At 41.9% G+C, this 19,583-nt stretch overlaps 1 protein-coding gene across 10 annotated transcripts in view; it reads right to left on the bottom strand.

The window, feature by feature from the left end:
• Positions 1-19,583, bottom strand: part of DGKB (diacylglycerol kinase beta) — a 521,988-nt gene that overhangs the window by 314,219 nt on the left and 188,186 nt on the right. For 9 of the 10 annotated variants that reach the window (XM_048838274.2, XM_048838272.2, XM_075125825.1 and 6 more), the window contains 3 exons: positions 16,132-16,220; positions 15,934-16,050; positions 600-698 (listed from right to left, as the gene is read on the bottom strand). In XM_048838274.2, coding sequence (XP_048694231.2) covers positions 600-698; positions 15,934-16,050; positions 16,132-16,220 — 305 coding nt within the window. The remainder of the gene's footprint in view (positions 1-599; positions 699-15,933; positions 16,051-16,131; positions 16,221-19,583) is intronic. The other variant, XM_048838277.2, reaches the window with a different exon arrangement.

Here is a 19,583-nt window from a genome sequence, read left to right as displayed (position 1 = left end):
ACAAACTGCTCAGCCTTTTCCAGCCGTACCTATGTACAGTGTACATTTCTATTTCTATTTTCATTGAACTGAGTAATTGTTTTGTGGACAGCGAAATTTACTGTCCACTCCTGCAGAATAAAATACACCATAATGTTGATGCATAGCTTGCTGCAAGGCCAATGTCATCATTCTAGGTAACCTCCGGCTGAGATGAGAGACCTCAGCACGGCAGATATACAATGTGCATCTGAAGCAAAAACTGCCCATAAGAATAACTTCATTATTCTGGGAAGTTGGATCTATAAAAGATGTAAAATGTAGAAGTGTTCTGCCTATACAATTTCTGGTAAGTACAGCATGACTAAGTAATAAGACCTGAGTCAGCTTCAGTTATAGCAAATCCCACAGAAAGTTCATTGTCACATGAAGGAAAATGCAATATATTGGGCGGAAAGCATGTCTGTAAGTCATGAACTAGAATTATCTGTTCTGTTCTGTTTTGGGCTTATATAGTGCTGTCAAATTAACAAAAAGCTAAAGCAGTCAAACATTCATTCAGGTTGTTCCAGTGTCTATGACACAAGGCTATATCAGAATAGAGCATATGAAGAACTCACCAATACTACTGGGCAGATTGCTGTGGGTGGTAAAATATGGTCCTTCAAAGGGCCACAGTCACATTCAGGCTTTAGATGTGAAGCACATTTATTATGGAGCTGTGGGGAAAAGAGAGAACATTAATAATCATCACCACAGTACCTCACTAGAATATTTCTATAAAGAATCTTTCCCCCATCTGGAATAGTGTAAATATGAATATACTAGATCAGTACAGGACTTAATATAGGAAAATATTTAAGAATTGTTGTCAAGTGACAGAATTATTTGACTCACATACAGTATTCTAGGAACTCACTTTGCTTCAGTTTTATTCTCTTTTTCTAGTTTTCAAAATTCTAAAAGTTAATTCTCTCTGTAGATTAACCAATCTCTTGGAAGAACTATAAAGGGGTGGCACGAGGACCAGGTTGCTGCCTCCCCTCCTGCGCACCATGTGGCCTTGGAGAAAAGTTCAGAGAAGCCAGATAGATACTCCAGCTAGCAGGAGCAAAAGCAGCTAAACCAGGGACCCTTTTTACCTTTGGACATTCCATTCAGAACTGTTGAATGTTCTCTTATTTTCCCTGCCCGGTGCTGACTGGATGTTTGCACCAGCCTGCCCTGTCTCACAGTCTCTTCACCTCAGCTTCACTCTACACCTTCCCTGTCCCCCTCATTCCCACTCCTTCCCTTTTCCTTCCATTTAGCTTGTCTTCAAAAATATTGTAGAACTAACATGCAATTTGCTGCCAACATACTATTTGCTCTCCTTGTGTGTTCCACCTCCGATTCCTCCATCTTGTGTCTGTCTGGTCTCATTAGATTATACTATTTTTGGGGCCAGGGACTGTCTACTACTCTGTGTCTGTACAGTGCCTAGCACAATGGGGTTCCATTTATGGTTGCCCTTTAGGCTCTATTGTAATAAGTATGATTATTAATTATTATTATTAATAATAATATACTACATTATAAAATACTACATCATTATATATTCTGTACAGACCGTATATTGTCCAGAAAACTATTTTTCAAGTGTTTAGAGAAGTACAAAAAATGTAATTGAGACTATTCTTCATACAACCTATATATCCATTTACATCTCACTTTGTTCTCTTTATCCAATTGTTCAATTTCTTTGCATTTCTCATTCAGATTTTATTAATATGCATTTATTCTTTATCGTTTTATTATAACTTCAGGGTTTTTTCCAGTGGTTTTACTTTTTTTCTTTCAACCATCAGAGCAATGATTTCATATGTTATCCATGGGTTTTTCTTAGTTATTAACATCTTCCCTTAATGTTGCTCTGCAGCTTCTTTGATAGCTTGTTTCAGACATTCCCAAATCATTCGGTCTTTGTTTTTATTAATGATCTGCAACACTTCATCTTGGTAGTAACTTTTGTGACAAAGTTCCTCCTCTATCTTGGTGGGTCTTGTGCTTATTGGAGGATTTGCTCACCTTGGAGCTTCACGGCAGCCCTCAGTTTGGCCGTTTTTGTGAACCCACAGTCCAGGTCAACTCCTTCTGTGTCTGACCAGGAGTTGGGAGGTTTGGGGGGAACCCGGGCCCGCCCTCTACTCCGGGTTCCAGCCCAGGGCCCTGTGGAATGCAGCTGTCTAGAGTGCCTCCTGGAACAGCTGTGCGACAGCTACAACTCCCTGGGCTACTTCCCCATGGCCTCCTCCCAACACCTGCTTTAACCTCACCATAGGACCTTCCTCCTGGTGTCTGATAATGCTTGTACTCCTCAGTCCTCCAACAGTATGCGTTCTTACTCTCAGCTCCTAGCGCCTCTTGCTCCCAGCTCCTTACATGTGCACCACAAACTGAAGTGAACTCCTTTTTAAACCCAGGTGCCCTGATTAGCCTGCCTTAATTGATTCTAGCAGCTTCTTGATTGGCTGCAGGTCTTCTAATCAGCCTGCCTGTCTTAATTGTCTCCATAAGGTTCCTGATTGTTCTGGAACCTTCCCTGTTACCTTACCCAGGGAAAAGGGACCTACTTAATCTGGGGCTAATATATCTGCCTTCTATTACTCTCCTGTAGCCATCTGGCCCGACCCTGTCACACTCTGTATTTCTTGATTCCTCAGAGCTTCAAGGTTCCATGCTAGATAACATTTGGCTTTCCGTATATCTCTGTTTATTATTCATTCTTACCACTACCAATCTATGATCTGATCTACAATCTGCATTTGGCATAATCTTAACCTTCCTAACACTATTTCTATACCTATGGTTGATCGTGATAAAATCAATCTGGTTTTTATACATCCCTCCTGGTGATTCCCATGTAGGCCTTGCATTTTCTTTTTATTCAAAATAACTATTGCAGATAATGAGGTCATGTTTCTCCCAAGAGTCTATGAATCTTTCTTTTCCATTGCTTCTTTCACTAAGGGCAAATAAACTAACTGTGACAGATATTCTTTTCCCTCCTACTTTTGTGTTCCATACAAGTCATATAAGGATGACTATTTTTCTTTCCACCATTGATTTCCATTACTTCAATGTTTAAATAGAATGTTTTGACATCCTCATCAGAATGTGCAGTTGTTGAGGCATATACTTGAATAATCATATCTTTTGGAAGTCTTTGTATCACTATTATCATTGCACATTCAGATGATATATTCACTTGTTCTATCCTTCCAGTTACAGTCCTGTCTACTATAATTGCCACTCCTTACCTACTTTGACATCCACCTGCACTGATAACTATGTATTCTTTAAAAAGAAAAGGAGTACTTGTGGCACCTTAGAGACTAACCAATTTATTTGAGCATAAGCTTTCGTGAGCTACAGCTCACTTCTTCGGATGCATACTGTGGAAAATACAGAAGATGTTTTTATACACACAAATCATGAAAAAATGGGTGTTTATCACTACAAAAGGTTTTCTCTCCCCCCACCCCACTCTCCTACTGAGAAAACCTTTTGTAGTGATAAACACCCATTTTTTCATGATTTGTGTGTATAAAAACATCTTCTGTATTTTCCACAGTATGCATCCGAAGAAGTGAGCTGTAGCTCACGAAAGCTTATGCTCAAATAAATTGGTTAGTCTCTAAGGTGCCACAAGTACTCCTTTTCTTTTTGCGAATACAGACTAACACGGCTGTTACTCTGAAACCTATGTATTCTTTGCCGTTCAGAAGACCTGCAACAAAATCTAGACCTCTCCAGAACGCTTCACTTAGTCCCATTATGGTAATATCTAGCCTTTCCATTACTTTGCATATATTGGCTAGGTTCCTGTGTTGATTCAATCCCCTGACAGTCCATGCAGTGATCCCTGCAGTTGCCATTTGCACACATCTGGCCAGGCAGTGCACGAGTTCACACTGAGGGCCAGTCATTTGTGTGGCAGTTGAGAAATGGTAAGTCATGTTATCTGATATAACTTTGGGGTTAATACTGCACAAGGGCCCCAATAATTAAGTGCAGTCAGTTTGGGTGGGGGTGGATGGGTGAGGTTTGGGATTCTAGTTTTTAGCCAAAAGGCATAGCCCACAAGGCAGCAGGGATTTTGGCAACAGTCTTATTGAATGATGGCTTGCATTTGCCATGTCACAGTGCCATCTTTGGATATTTGGAGCATTTGCCCCACCACTCCCTGTTAGTACCGTCATCAAATTGTTCAAGACTGCTTATTCTACATGTTTCCCTGCTTATATCATAGCTAGCCTCTTTATCTAAAGGCCGTAACATCATCCTCAGCCTGTGAATGTGCTTGATGGCAAAAGACACTGCCCCTGGGAAGTTTACCCAGACAAAACAATTGGATTAAGAGAACAAAGAGAGATGTATCAGAAGATGAGAGTCTTCAATTACAAAAGGTGACCAATGTGATCCTTAAGGACAAATATGGACAATACCGTATTTGACGGACTCCAAAGATAAAAACAAGAAATGGGAAGAATATATCAAGGAACTACATGGTGATAAACCTCAACTAGAGATTAATCCAGTAAGCCCACCAATAATGGATGAAGAAATCACAGCAGCAAGTTGTGTTTGAATACAGACTGAATTGTAAAAAAACATAGGGGATGAAGGCTTGAAAGTGCAGTCAGAGGTAACAAAGAATGTGTCTGAGACAGAAGAATTGTCAGAAAACTTTACAACCTCATTGTGTATCCAAATCCAAAAACGTTATGTATTGTAAAGGCTACAGAACAATCATCCAAGTATTGCATCCCTTTAAGGCTGCATCTTAACTGGCATACTTTCCTGGGTACTTGTCCATGTACCATTAGTACACATACCTCGTACTGATGCCAAGTGTCCACATTTGCTGTGCTGATCATGGGTATACACTGTTCACAACACATGACTGTGTCCATACTGCCCCTTTTTCGTATGCAATGGTAGCACTACCATTTCAGGGATGGTATCCCAGTCCTTTGTGTCACAGGAGACACTCTGGGAACCATCTTGCTGGTGTTGCTGCTACTATATTCAGCCTTCACACATTTGATGATAGCAGCTCCCAGTCATCTTTCCCTTCTGTCAAACTGCATTGAAGACACGGAGCAAGTCCATGATGATGTGGTGCTGCTCCTGCTACACCTTATGGGACAAATGTTCATGCGGTCAAGCACTGGATACTGTACAGAATGAGTCCAGAAAAATTTGAGATGCTGAAGATGGAGGGACCACTTCTTTTCATCCCAAAGAACCAGCATGGTGTGGTGGGACTACATAGAACTGGAAGCCTGGAATGACGACGAGTGGTGCAGAACTTCTGAATGAGGAAGCAGACCTTCATGGAGTTGCGCGTGAAACTTGCACCAATCCTCCAGCACCAGACCACTTGTTTTCAGAAACTCGTACCAGTACAGGAGTGGGTGGCTATTGCCCTTAGAAAGCTGGAAACACCTGAAAGCTATCCATCAATTGCGAATCAGATCAGGGTTGGAAAGCCAACTGTCGGGGTGGAGTTTGTACAGGTTTGCCATGCTATCAATATTGTAATCTACCCACAAGTGGTTGCCATAATAGAAGTCTGTGAAATTACAGTGGGATTTCGAAGGATGGGGTTTCTGAACCGTGCAGGAGCCTTTGATGAAACACCCATCCCAATACTTTGCCCACTGAAAGAATTACTGTTCACTTATTCTCCAAAGCTTAATGCACCACAGGGGTCAGTTCATGAACACTGACACTGGACACACGGGAAAAGTACTCAAGAGGTTGGGATGGTACCAGAGAGGAGGAGAAGGGATTTGATTCTCAATGAATGATGTGGTTATGTATGGTGTTTCTGTTCCAACATTTATTTCAGGGGAATCCCACCTATCTCTCCTAACGTGGCCCATAAAGCCATTCCCTGATATCACCCACACAAGAAAAACAGAGTGTCTAGAGGGAAAGAGGTGGTGGTGGGTCTTTGCACAACCATCACTGTCACAAAACTGTTCTTTCCCCACTGGTCCCTTTCAGAACCTATTGACTCCCACCCTCCCTCTCCCCCGAAATTTTCACAGCCCAGGGACTATGGCAGCCAGAGTGATGGCTGAGAAACACACAGATACAGGAATACAATAACTGCTCATTAGTCATCTGTTATAGCAGTGGTCCCCAAATTGTTGGGCATGCCCCCCCAGGGGGGCATGGAGGAATGTTTAGGGGGGCACGTGGCAGGGCTGTATTATAACTTACCAGCCTTGGGTTCTGATTCTTGCAGTGGCTTGGGGTCCTCCTCAGGCTCCTCAGTGGAGCTTCTTCAACTGGGTCCGCTAGGTAGAGGTGCAGAAACACATGCTCCTCTTCCTCTGGGTCTGCCAGGGTTTCCCCTTGGAATTCCTCTGAGGTCCCTGCTGCCTCCTTGCCCTGCCCCTCATTGATATCCTGTCATACAGTGAGGCCGGCTGGGTTAAGAAGGGGATCATGAGCCAATTCAGGTACTGTACGCGGAGCCCTGGAAAGCACCTGTCCATTCCATCATAGCATGGACATGTGCTAGGTCCCTTCCCAAACAAATTGTTGGAGTCCTTCACTCTCCGGTACAGGAGCCTCAGGTGCTTTATATGCTCCTGGCACTGGGACGGAGTCTGGTGAATGCAGTCCTCCTCAAGCGTCTTTAAAATCTCCCAGTACAGGTGTACGTTCCTGCCATTCTGGGCAAAGTTGTGGAGGACAGTGTACTCTGACCACACATTGATCAGCACCCAGGTGTGCTCCAGAGACAAGGTGGCAGCACTTGAAACATCAGCCATGATCACCTCTGCAAATCAATAGCGTTCACGGGAAAACTGATCTGAAATGTTCAGCATAAGTAGCTGAGAGGGCAGGGACTGTTATATCTTTGGTAAGAGTCAGGCAGCAAAGAGATCAATGCACTGTGGTAGTGGCCCTGGAGGACTATTGATTCCCAGGACCTGGTACACACCTCTTGCCCCCATCCACACTGCACAATCTGCATGGGGCCATGCCATGGCAGAGGCATGTACATACCCCCCCCACATGCATGCTAGCTTTTGTGCTGAGTGCACTCTTTCAGTGCTTCAGACTGAACAATGGGGGTAGGGGGTATGGCAAACAACGCATATGTAACTGTACAGCAGGGGTGGGCAAGCTTTTTGGCCTGAGGGCCACACCTGGGTGGGGAAATTGTATGCAGGGCCATGAAGGTAGGACTGGGGCAGGGGGTTGGGGTGTGGCAGGAGGTGTGATGTGCAGGAAGGGGCTCAGGGCAAGGGGTTGGGGTGCAGGAAGGGTAAGGGGTACAGCAGGGGACTCAGGGCAGGGCATTGGAGTGCAGGAGGGGTGTGGTGTGGGACTCAAGGCAGGGGGCAGGAGGGGTTCAGGGTGCGGGCTCCGTCCTGGTGCCGCTTATCTTGAGTGGCTCTGGGGTGGCAGCAGCGCACAGTGGGGCTAAGGCAGGCTCTCTGCCTGCCTTGGCCCCGCACCACTACCAGATATGGCCAGCATGTCTGGCAGTGGCTCCTGGGAGTGGGGTGGGGCAGGTGGGTCCACCGCGTGCTGCCCTCACCTGAGGGTACCACCCCCGAAGCTCCCATTGGCTGCGGTCCCCCATTCCCAGGCAATGGGAGCTGCGGGGGGCGGCGCCCGCAGGCGAGGGACATGCACAGAGCCCTCTGCCCCCTGCCACTGCCCCAGGGGCCGCAAGGATGTGGTGCCAGCCGCTTCCGGGAGTGGCACTGGGCCAGGGAGCCTGCTTTAGTTCTGCTATGCCACGTGGCTGGCAATCCTGCAGGCCAGATTGAAAGCCCTAATGGGCTGGATCTGGCGGCCGTAGTTTGCCCTCCCCTGGTGTACTGTCACAAGATATTTTAACATACTTTTGCAAGTTGTTCAAGACCAAATGTGAAGATAGATTCATAAGGAAATAAGAGAACAACAATATGGCTTCAAACATGGAAAGGGTATGATGAACACCATTTTGAACTGAAGCTCATATCAGAAAGATCAACTGAAATGGGGAAGACAGAATACTTTTGTTTTATTGACTTCCAAAAAGCACTGATGGAATCTACCACCTACCACTATATTCAACATACTTATATGTGTGGGTATGAACTCCAAGTAATAAACCAATTATATTGGAATCAGAAGGCAATATAATAGGCAATGAAAATGAAAATCTAGTAGAGATCAAGAGAGGAGTAAGATGTGTTTGTATACTGTCACCATCTTTATTCAACATCTGTAGTGAATGTTTGATTAAATTAATCGAAGAAACAAGAAGGTATAAAGATGAATGGAAAATGAGTGAATTACAATTCTCAATGCAAGTGACAGTGCTACTGGCTGATTCAGAAGAAGGTCTGATGAAGTTAGTGGAGATTATATATGAATATGCAAAGAAAATGCTCTAGAGTTGAATATGGACAAGACAAAAAAATTAATAGTATGCCAGGATCCTGGGAAAACATGCAAGATTCCAGTGAATGACACAGCCATACAGTAAGTGAGAAATGATTGCAACTTAGGAAGTATCATTACAGAAGATGGAAGATTGGCTGCTCAAATCAGAACCAGAACTGCAAGAGTGAAAGAGACATTCTGGAGGAACAAACAGCTGATGAGAAGGGACATAAATCTAACGACTAAATTCTGACTTTTAAAAAACTTACATTTGGTGTGTATTAAATTACGGCTGTGAAACATGGACATTAAAACAATCAATAATAAACTACAATCCTTCGAATTAGGGGGCTATGAAAGAACTAAAAAAATATAATGGAGAGACCATGTTATCAACAACAAAGAATTGGAGATGATTAGCATAGGCTAGTCAGAGATCTTAAAAAAATAAACATTTGCTTTACGGGCACATTTTAAGAGGTTCAGCAGGCAATGCATGTTTATGGGAACTGCTATCAATTTTCCCTTCCATATGAATACAAGGCAGAAAAAGAAGATCATGGATAGATGATGTGGTGTCCTGGGTGGATTAGTAAGTTTCTAGCCCTCCTGGTGGGGGACAAATGTTTGAAAACATAGAGAAAGTGTGACCTAAAGGCTCAGAAACCAGAAGACAAGTACGAAGAACCTAAAATTGATCATTTTTATTTAAAAAAAAACAACAAACCACACACCTTATGCTTTGTGTATGGTACAGACTTATATCGGTATAACTACATCACTCAGCCGCGTGGAAAATCCACACCCCTGAGTGACGCAGTTATATCAACCTAACCCCCAGTGTAGACAGCACTATCTCAATGGGAGGACTTCCTCCACCTCTCAGGGAGGTAGAGTACCTACACTGACGCAAGAAGCTCTCCCATCGGTGTAGGGAGCATCCTCACTGAGCGCTGCTGCAGCGCGGACCAGCTGTGTCACTGCAGCGCTGTATGTGTAGACAAGGCCTTAGGAATTTGTAGCTAATCTCATGACTTTTGGAAGGCCTAACTCAGGATTTTTGAACACTAGGATTCCTTCATACTTCATTTAACATGAGCTGACTATACAGGGCTCAGCAAGAGCCATAAAAATCTTCTAAAAATAACCTAAAATGCTTCTGTACCTAAGTAAGCCCATCTGTAAAGTCTATTATCCTTGGGAACATGTTGTTACAGGGGTAATCATCTCTTAGAATATACCCAGATTCTGCTTCACTGACCACCTGCCCTGGGAAGTCAACCTGCAAGGCCCAAGACATCTTCCACCACATGGCAGAGGGGCAATGCTGGTGTCAGAATGGGTCAGATGTGCCAGCAATTGCAAAAGTAGTCTGGGAAAATTGCTTTAGATCTAACTGAATATGCCCCAATATGTAACTAACAAGTTTTTGAGACCTCTGAATAACTTCGGTCATAGGAACGAATTGTGGTTTAGCGTCTCCCATTTCAGCGCCCCTTCCTTCAATCCTTCCCCCCACCCTATTCACCTCTATTTTCCTCTCCCAATTTTAATCCCCCTATTTCTTCACTCCCAATTCCCTTCTTCTCTTTTGTGCTCCCTCAATTGAATCTCTACTTATCTGCTTCTCCAGTTCCCCTCCTTGACTGACACTGCAGCAGCCACTACTGGATGGGTAGTAGGTGTGGCTGGGATAAGTGCCAGGGCAGCTGGGTGCGCTGGTATTGGGGATACCTGTGGTGGATGCTGGAGCAAATGGATGGGTGCTGCATGTTCCTGGGGTAGCTGAATGGTTGGCGGATGGGTGCATGGGATGGCTGCTGGTTGGCTGGGTAACGGGGTGTGGAAAGGGTGGATTGAGAAGTACAGTCCCAGGGCTGAGTGATGGGGGAGAGCTTGTTTACAGCTAACAAGGGTGGAGCACACTGCCACCAGTGAACACCTCCTCCTCTTTGCGTAGCCACCTCTGGCCACTGCCTCCTCCTGGCTGGGATCCAGCAGCAGGAGGAGCTAGGGAAAGGGCAGACACACCTAGCTAAGGTGGCACAGAGGTGCCTGAGGGTTGGGAGGAGCAATTACATGCAAATGCCAGCTGCATTCCACAGCTCAGCAGGATGCATGAGAATGCAGGTGAGATGAGGGCAGACATGCAAGGGGGCAAGAGTATCACTGATACTGCCAGGTGGCTGAACACTTCTCACATCATAGCAATCATGTATGCATAGCTTAATTCATCTGGCCAGTTTTTGTGCTATTATGAACTAAGCCCTGGATTTATTCCCATTTGCCTCAAAATGCTCAGGAAACGTGCAGATTAGTTTGGTACTTAGATAATAACTAAAGGCCCTCAATGTCTAAAGCATGATATCTAACTTCCTCCACATGTGGTGAAAGCTTCAGGAAAGGTACAGGCAGGTTAATGACCTGACAGGTGAAACTAAAAGACAACTTTAGACAAAAATGCAAGGTAATAATACAGAAACAAGTTGTTCTTACAGTGAGTTCTATAATGGAAATCAGTCATCAAGGCTTCAATTTCCCATAACCACTGAGCTGATATTGGTAAAGGTAATTAACCACTGGAACAATTTATCAAGGTCATGGTAGATTCTCCATCACCGGCAATTTAAAATCAAGATTGGATTTTCTTTTTTAATTTATGCTCAAATTCAAAAGGAATTATTTTGGGGACATTCCATGTCAGACTAGCTGGTCACAGTGGTCCCTCGTGACCTTGGAATTGATTATATTATAGCGAAGAGGAGCCATAGTTTTTAAAATCCCTCTAATGGTAGAAGTGGAGCAGTTGAGCCAGGCTGCAGAGCAGGCGCAGTGCTACATGATGAGGAAGGCAGCACATCACTGTAGCATTATCAGTGGTCACAATCTTTATTATGGAAGATATCTCCTTGATCTATAAGTTCATCAGGCCAGGGACTGTTTCTTACTATGGTTTGTACAGGGCCTTGCACAAAGGATCCCCATTTCTGGATGAAGACTTCGAGAATTTCTGAAATACCACTACTACTTCATTCGATTAATAATGCCATCAATACTAAGAGGATACCAAGAGTGACAATGTAATACATAACTAAGGGAACATCAAACAAAGCTCTAAAGAGCATAAGTGAAATCCTGGATCCATTGAAGTGAATGGCAAAACTGCATTAGGATTTCACTTCTCCATTTTTTCCTAACATGGAGATTCTTTTGAGAGCAATGAGAATAGTTCAACTCTCAGATCATTTACTAAAAAGCACTGAGTTACTGCTATATTCAAAGAAGAAAGGAAGGGATTGTAGAAGTTCAAGCCAACATAGAATATTAAGAAATACAATTAGTGATATAAAATGTTGGAAAAAAATAGTTTGAATTAGATAGACATCTGGGTTTCTTGTTGGTGCCCTAGAATTTAACTTAATTCAAATTTCCCTCAACAACATATTTTAAATATACGCACCCAAACACAATACAAAGCTATAATGTTATCTCTGGTTTATAGACACAGATGCAATCCACTCAAGTTTCATTTTCATGGTTTACAATATCAGCAATCACAATCAAAATATCATTTTATAGTGTGGAATTTGGTGCAGTTTATGATCTCTACATTGATTTAATATACTGCATATTAAGTCTGTCAGATAGTGTGTGCATGTCACATAAGAGCATGATTCCAAATTGATGTGTTTTACTAGCAGCTATGTATATTTTAATTGATGGGGGTACCCTGGTGTCCTAAGCATCTAAAACTTTAGGAAATATATCTAATTTATTTATAAAGTGGTTTAATAGGTAGCAGACAGCATCTAGTTCAATCGGTGATATTTCATTCAGAAGGTGATGTAAAAATATGTACTTCAACAGTTGCTCCTATAAATCATATTTTTCCAGCGAGCAAGTGATTCATTTTTCTTTAGATGATTTATCCATGTTGGCATTAACTGTATCAAACTTACAATATAATCAATTCAGTAGGTGATATATACACTTTACCAGTAACACACTTTTGATAAAAGTTATCGAGCACAGTATAATGTAGACATAATAGTTCTGAATTTTGAAGTGAATGACACCCAGTATTAGTCTTGTCCGTATTCATTTATACTGCAAAGTTACCATTTCAGGCAGTTACTTAGCAACAGAAAATAAAAGTTAATGAGTTTGGATTTACTCTGAGTATTAAAGCCTTATTTACCCTGAGGGTATTTTGGTAGCCCTGTAATCTAAAGCATTTGTCATGCTAATTCCCTGCCTCAGTGGTAAGGCTACTTGTACCATAATTAATGCACACTAGGCCATGTAACATCAAATAAAAGTATCTTCGCACACTCGGTGATAATTAGCAGCTCTGCTACTCAGTGGCATGCAAACTTATCTCTAAAAAAATAGCTTAATCTTCTTATTAGTCTCTGCTGATCTTTGACAACAGAAGTGAGGTGTAGGAAACAAAAGGAATAGCTTAAGATGTGCATGCTATAGCTAATGAAGACAACAGTGACAGAGTAATAAACTAAGCACCTCATATTAAAAAATAATTGTTTTATAAACATTTTTGTATCCTTCCTCCTGCAATAGCCCCATGTCCACAAAGCTAGTTAGTCTACATTACTTATCTCACAACCGGATGCCTAGGAGATGTGGAAATGAAGAACTGTAGTGAAAGCCAAGAATTTGTGGAGTAGCCTGAAGTAGGATGACTTTCCTTAGGGAAAAGGAAGGAAAGTCTGGAGGTCTGTGAAGAGCCTTGAAAAGAAGACCAGCTCTAAGGCAGGACACAGCTGGATAGGGAATTTGGAAGAGAGTCACAAAGAGCAAACCAGTAGCCCAGGGAAGCAGGTCTTATTAGTCAAACTCATACTGAAACTCTGAAAAGTTTGTGATTTGGTCTGGAGGTAGAGCTGATGTCTAAAATGGTTCTTATCTTGTAAGAATTAATCCACACATCTTTACTCTTGTTACCTCCAAAAATAAAAAGAAAAGAAAAAAAAAGCCCTATAACAATCAATATTACAAAACAGTAAAAGACATATTGTATCTCCATCCCCTTCCACAAGAGGGGAAAATTTGCTTAGAAAACTCCAAAGTGAATGGCATGAAATTTCTGAGCCAGCAACCTCTCTGGGGAAGAGTTTGCTGCCACTTGGAGGGGATATGGACCTCTAACTGCAGAGAAACCCCAGAAGCTGAAATGAAATCTGGAGATCCATGCAGAGACAGACAACCGTATTCTTCCTCCCAGGCCAAGGATGCCGGAATGGGGCCGGGGGTGGGGGGAGGAGGTGTCAGGGGACCATGGCCCCATCACTTTTAAAAGGTCAAGAAAAAAAAATACATTGAATTAATCACTCAGGGATAGGAACTCCTGCCTCTCCATGGATGTTTTGCTATAAAAGCAAGAGACGTGATTCAAGTCACTTTTTAAACCTATTGCCTGCTGAGAATTGGGCCAAAAGAGAGAGATTCAGTGTAGCTAACTGAGTTGCAATACAAAACATACAGCAGCATTGGCTTGCTAAAATGCAGTGCTTATTAAAGAGCATTATTACATATTGCCAAATTCTTTTTCTCTGTGTGTTTCTGTTTATTTATTTATAAAAAAGGCACACATTTTAAATAGATGCAAGGTAGGTTTTACAAGGCAATTCTGAATCTGACAACTGCTCACACGGCAACTAAATATATCAGCAACAAGCAGCAGGAATACTGTATATAAGCAGGTGAAAAGATAGGATTGCAAAGAGTGGTGATAGTTTTAATATCTTCAATATGGCCATTCAAAAGTCATTTGTGTGTTTGTTACAAATATCTGGGTTTTGCTTTGGTTTTAAGTTGGTAGCTTTAAGGCATTTCAGCAAGTTTTTATACCTACAGTGATAGTTTTGGAAGGAGAAAGGGTTAAAAAGGGCTCTGAACTGGAATTACAAGGAAAATGAATATTACACGAGAAGTGGTATAAAAATGAAGCAGAAATATTTTTAAAGGTTGGTAAAACTAGTAGGTGTTTTACTAATGGACCATCTCTAATTTACACCTGAAATCCTAGAAGAAAATTGAAAAGATGAGTACACTGAATTTGAAAACAGAGCACATTATTTTCAGAAAAACACATATAAATCCTTAAAATATTGGCAGATAAAGAGAATCATGGTTGACAGATCTGGAAACTCCAGGGCTAACATTTTCAAATTTGGAGATCTAAATTTAAGGATCCAAAAGTCACATTTTAAAATGCATTTAGGCATCTAAAGATGCATCTAGGCGCCTGAGGGATTTTCAAAAGCACCTAAGCTCTTAACTGCAATAGGACCGAGGCACCGAGGAGCTTTTGAAAATCCTCCTAAGTGACTAAATACCTTTTAAAATCTGGCCCCAAGTCTATATTTAAGTACCTAATTAATAAGAGTATGATTTTCAGAGGTGCAGGGCATTTGCAGCTTACTTTCACTTCAGTGGGAGTTTTAGATGTTCATCACTTCTGAAAATATCATACCACTCTTATTTAGACACCTAAATGAGATTATAATGGCCCGACTTTAGTTACTTACCCACACTGAAAAATTTGGCTTAGGTGTTTTACTCTCAAACCAAACTACCCAAATCATGACGGCAATCTGGGCTATATATTTTTCCTCCCTGAAATATTGCTAGATCTGTAGTCCAAACATATATAATAGAAAATAATTTGGACCTATTTTCTTCTATGATGATTCAAAGTCTGTACTAGTCCTATGTTTAAAAAACTGTATCTTAAATTACCCACACATTCACAAGTGATTGTCTCACGATATTCTTTAGAAGACTGAACAAATGTTTAATCTTTCAGAATTAAAAAAATAAATACAGTACTGACTTTCTCCACATTTAGATTCAAATCCTGGAAGCACAGTGACTGGGAGTAGAGATGCTGGATGTTGTTTCTTCTATCATAAAGATCCCACCAACAAAATCAGTGTTCCGTGAATGTTCATACAGTTGCTGCTGAATACACATTAGCTAGAGGAAGACTGGATTTGGTGCATGGATTTCCTGGCCCTTTATTTTTACTAATCTCATGTGCTATGAAAACATTCTGCTCTGCTGTTTATTCAGGGGCCAAGATGCAATTAATTACCTCTATTCCACAGTTCAACATAGGGTATGATTTTGCCCTAACTTCACAGAGACCTTGCCTTTTACTTTTATCCACAATGAAAAACACTTATGATCTTTCTATAAATACATACGGAAGCACTATAATGAATTCTATTCTTCTGCAGAAATGTGTGTACAGCTCTCATTAAGTTTAACGGATTCACATATTGGCACAGAGGAGATAATATCTTTCAGTGTGTTTAGGCTATACATCTAAAGACGCTCATAAGTATTCTGAACGTGTCAATCTCATGTGCACACTGACCATAATTGATGGTAAAATTGAAACAGACCTTTTGCATAAGGTGTCTGTAAAAGGAAGCTGCAGTGTTTTCAACCTACCTTATCAGTGCTAATGTTTTCACTGTAGGTACTCACTGTGATCTGACACCAAACACAATGAAGTCCAGTCAGGCCTTGGTAACATTTTATATTTTTGTGACACTTATCACATTTTGTCGGACAGTTTCCTTCTACCCAGTAGTGGTGCATTACCTATGAAAGAAAAGTACAGGCGTAAGTAGGATTGCCAGCTTTAACAGCTACATGCCAAAGTAAAGGCTACCACAGGCTTACATCAGTGTTCTTTTTGGATTTCACATATGTTTTGATACAAGAGGCAGGGGCTCTTGAAACGCAGCGTTCATGGACTGTGTACTTGCAAACTGAAAAGAGAAGCATGTTAAGACTGAGTTAATGCTGTTTCTGACTACATTTCTATGAAAAAATGACATCAGTAGAACTAGGTTTCATATCTACTACTATTTAATCAATCCAATCAGTCAATAAAAACTCAAAGTAGGCTGTTTTTTTCCATGCAATACAAAAGACCAATTAGTACAGGAAATATTATGCAAGTGAAAAATCCAAGAATGCTCTATCATGGCACAGCAGGAAATGCTTAATTAAATAAGTCCTCACTAAAATTTTTCACAATAATTCCCAAATGACAATAATATTAAAGACAAATTGATGACTGCCAAATGGTTTGGTGTCATTTGCTAGTAGGAAGAAATCTATATTTTACAAACTATAGGCAAGAGAGCAGCTTTTTATGAAAATAAAAGCCAATGAGTTTATGTTATTCTCTCTATTGATTTATAAATCTTAAATGGTTGATTAGTTCATTTCCAGATAGCTATTGTTGTCATGCATTTCATGTAATCATCCAAAGTTCAACTCTTGCTTGCCATAATGCTACTCCTATACAGAGAAGCTTCCTTTTCTAAATCCACTACCATCAGTTTTACATACTTGTCTTTATTGACAAACCTTGTCTATAAAGATCACACTAACTATAATGGGGGAATATAAAAGTGCCAGTTTATGATGCAAAGCTCCCCTGACTTCAATTATAAAACTCTACGCTCATATTTCTGTGATGATTGAATAGTTACCATTAGTGCATCCCTGTGCGTTGATGCGGAAATAATGCTAGTGCTTATAATGACAGCATTGAACAGATTCAACTATTTAAACCTAAAGATGAATGTCTGCCTGCATTAGACAAGTCTCATGCTTTTGGCCTTGACAGCAATTAAGCACAAAGGACTTCTAAACACCTTGCTTGCACCTATTACACAGACCCAGTGGGAGGTGCAGCCATTAATCAGACAAACTGCAGGGAGTAACATTGTTGATTGTGCCATGGAGGGATGGTAGGGCCCCCTGCAGTTCTCTAGCTGTTGTTTTTTCCCCTCCCTACACAATTTTAAACCAAAAAAAAAAAAGTGCAATCTATAGCAATGCTTCAAAAATATGTGGGAGGGGAATCATTTATTAGGTGGAAGGAATGGAGGAGGGATTCAGGAAGATATGGAAGTGTAGGAGTGGTTTAGTAAGAAAACTCAGGCCCCTTCCTATTTGCGCACTTGTAGAAACTGAAAGGAACCCATAAGTTCCCTACAGAGTGATGATCACTACTGAAAAATGGCCAATTTAGTGTCAAGCAACATAGCAAGTAAAGAAAAGAGAAGGATATGGTAGCAAAAAGAAAAGGTCATGGTAAATGCAAAAGAGGAAGTTTACAAACAGGAGCACTCTTCTTTTCCAAGGAAGTTTTATGTTATAGACAGGGAAAATCCTATTTTTATACTACTGATATCTACAACAGAACAGAATATACCTGTCATATGCTGGGATGTAGGTGGTCCGACCTAGTGGTCAGAACAGGAGCCAGGCCTAGTCGTCAGAAGAGAGTTGGAAGGTGGAACTGGAGTCACGGTCAGGAGACAAGACTCAGAACAGAAATGGAATTGTGGTCAGGAGACAACCCAGTGATTGGAGCCAAGAGCCAGGGGGTTCGGAGGAAGATAGAGGCTAGGGCCGAGGTGCAAACAGGCACGGGTTGGCACAAAGCCAGTTACAGGAAGCAGATGTGACCACTTACAGGTGTAGAACATATTGAGCAGCTGATGTGCTACTGTATCAAGGGGTAGCCGTGTTAGTCTGTATCCACAAAAATAACGAGGAGTCAAGAGGCACCTTAAAGACTAACAGATTTATTTGGGCATAAGCTGATGTGCTGCAGTTGCTACAAGGCATAAATGATGTGCTGGCTCTTCTGTCCAACCAGGAAGCACAGTCACTTAGTGAGAGCTTATTGGGCTTAGTCATGCTCATTGTGTTGCCAGGAGACTGCGTCCGGAGCAAGCTGAGTTCTTGACTTTACCTCCCCCAGCTCATCCCGGCCCTGGCTTGTCAGAATATCTTTGGTGAAACTCTCAGAAGAGATTGGGAGTGAGAACATTTTTTTCTGGCTCTGAGGATCGCTCCTCTGACCCAGAACCCCTTCCACTCTATCAGATACTGGAGCTTCCATCTGACCCATTGGGAATCAAAGACCTGCTGGATTTCATATTCTTCCTGCCCCTGGACTATTATGGGGAGTGAAGGAGGGTCTACCCAGTCAGGGAAGGGGTTGTTAACGAACAGCTTGCAGAAGGAAACATGAAAGACAGAGTGAATCTTGATGGGTTCTGTGCTATGAACTTTAAAGGGCACTGGGTTTATTTGTTCAATGATCTGAAAAGAATCCAAGTATTGGTGATTGAGCTTGGCGGAAAGGAAGTCTGTTCTCAAGTTTGGGACAAGAGTCCAACCTTTAACCCCATGGCAAGTTTAGAGGCAGCTTGTTGCTTTTGGCTGGCATAATGCCTATAAGACTCTTTAGATGCAAGTAAGTACTCTTTGAATTCTTGGTATACTCATTGAAGGTGAAAAGAAAAGGAGTACTAGTGGCACCTTAGAGACAAATAAATTGGTTAGTCTCTAAGGTGCCACTAGTACTCCTTTTCTTTTGCGAATACAGACTAACACGGCTGCTACTCTGAAACCTGTCATTGAAGGTGGAGGACTGGGTCTGTGGCGGCTGGGATGGCACAGCCTTCTGGTAGGTCTGGATGAAACTGGGGATGAAAACCAGAATTCACAAAGAATATGGTCTGTTGAGGTGAAGTGTAGGTTGAATTGTTGTATGAGAACCACAGCAGTGGAAGCTAATCATCCTGATGGAAATTCTAAAAACAGTGGCAGTATTGCTCCAAGGTCTTCTTGACTCTTTCAGTTTGGCCATCTGCCTGCCGGTGGTCGGCTGTCAAGGTGAAAGGCTCAGTGCCGAAAAGGTGGAGGAAATTCCTGCCAGAAAACAAGAAGCAATCCCTATGATAGAGGAGGTATTCTTGCAGGTGGAAGCTTGAACTGGGGAGACAGCAGTGTTTCTTAGAGACTGACAGACTGGGGCTGCAAATGGATCACCTGGGAGCAGAATTAGGATAGTGGTTGTCAGATGACATTGATGGCCCCACAGACAAAGGATGGTGTGGTGAGAGCTTCCTACTCCACTTCATGATACTCGTCCTTGCAGGACAGGATGTCCACCTTCCTGCTTGTAGTCCCAGACAGTAAGTAACCATAAAAAGCCAAATCAAGAGAGGAAAAAACCCAGCCAATCTGAAATTCGTTGAGTCATCAGGTTGTCTGATGTTCCAAATTCTTGTGATCTGTACAGACTTGGACAGGACCCGCCC

This window comes from Caretta caretta, chromosome 2 (genome assembly GCF_965140235.1).
Source record: "Caretta caretta isolate rCarCar2 chromosome 2, rCarCar1.hap1, whole genome shotgun sequence".
Lineage (NCBI taxonomy): Eukaryota > Metazoa > Chordata > Testudines > Cheloniidae > Caretta > Caretta caretta.
This window is presented reverse-complemented; position numbering and strand designations above follow the sequence as displayed.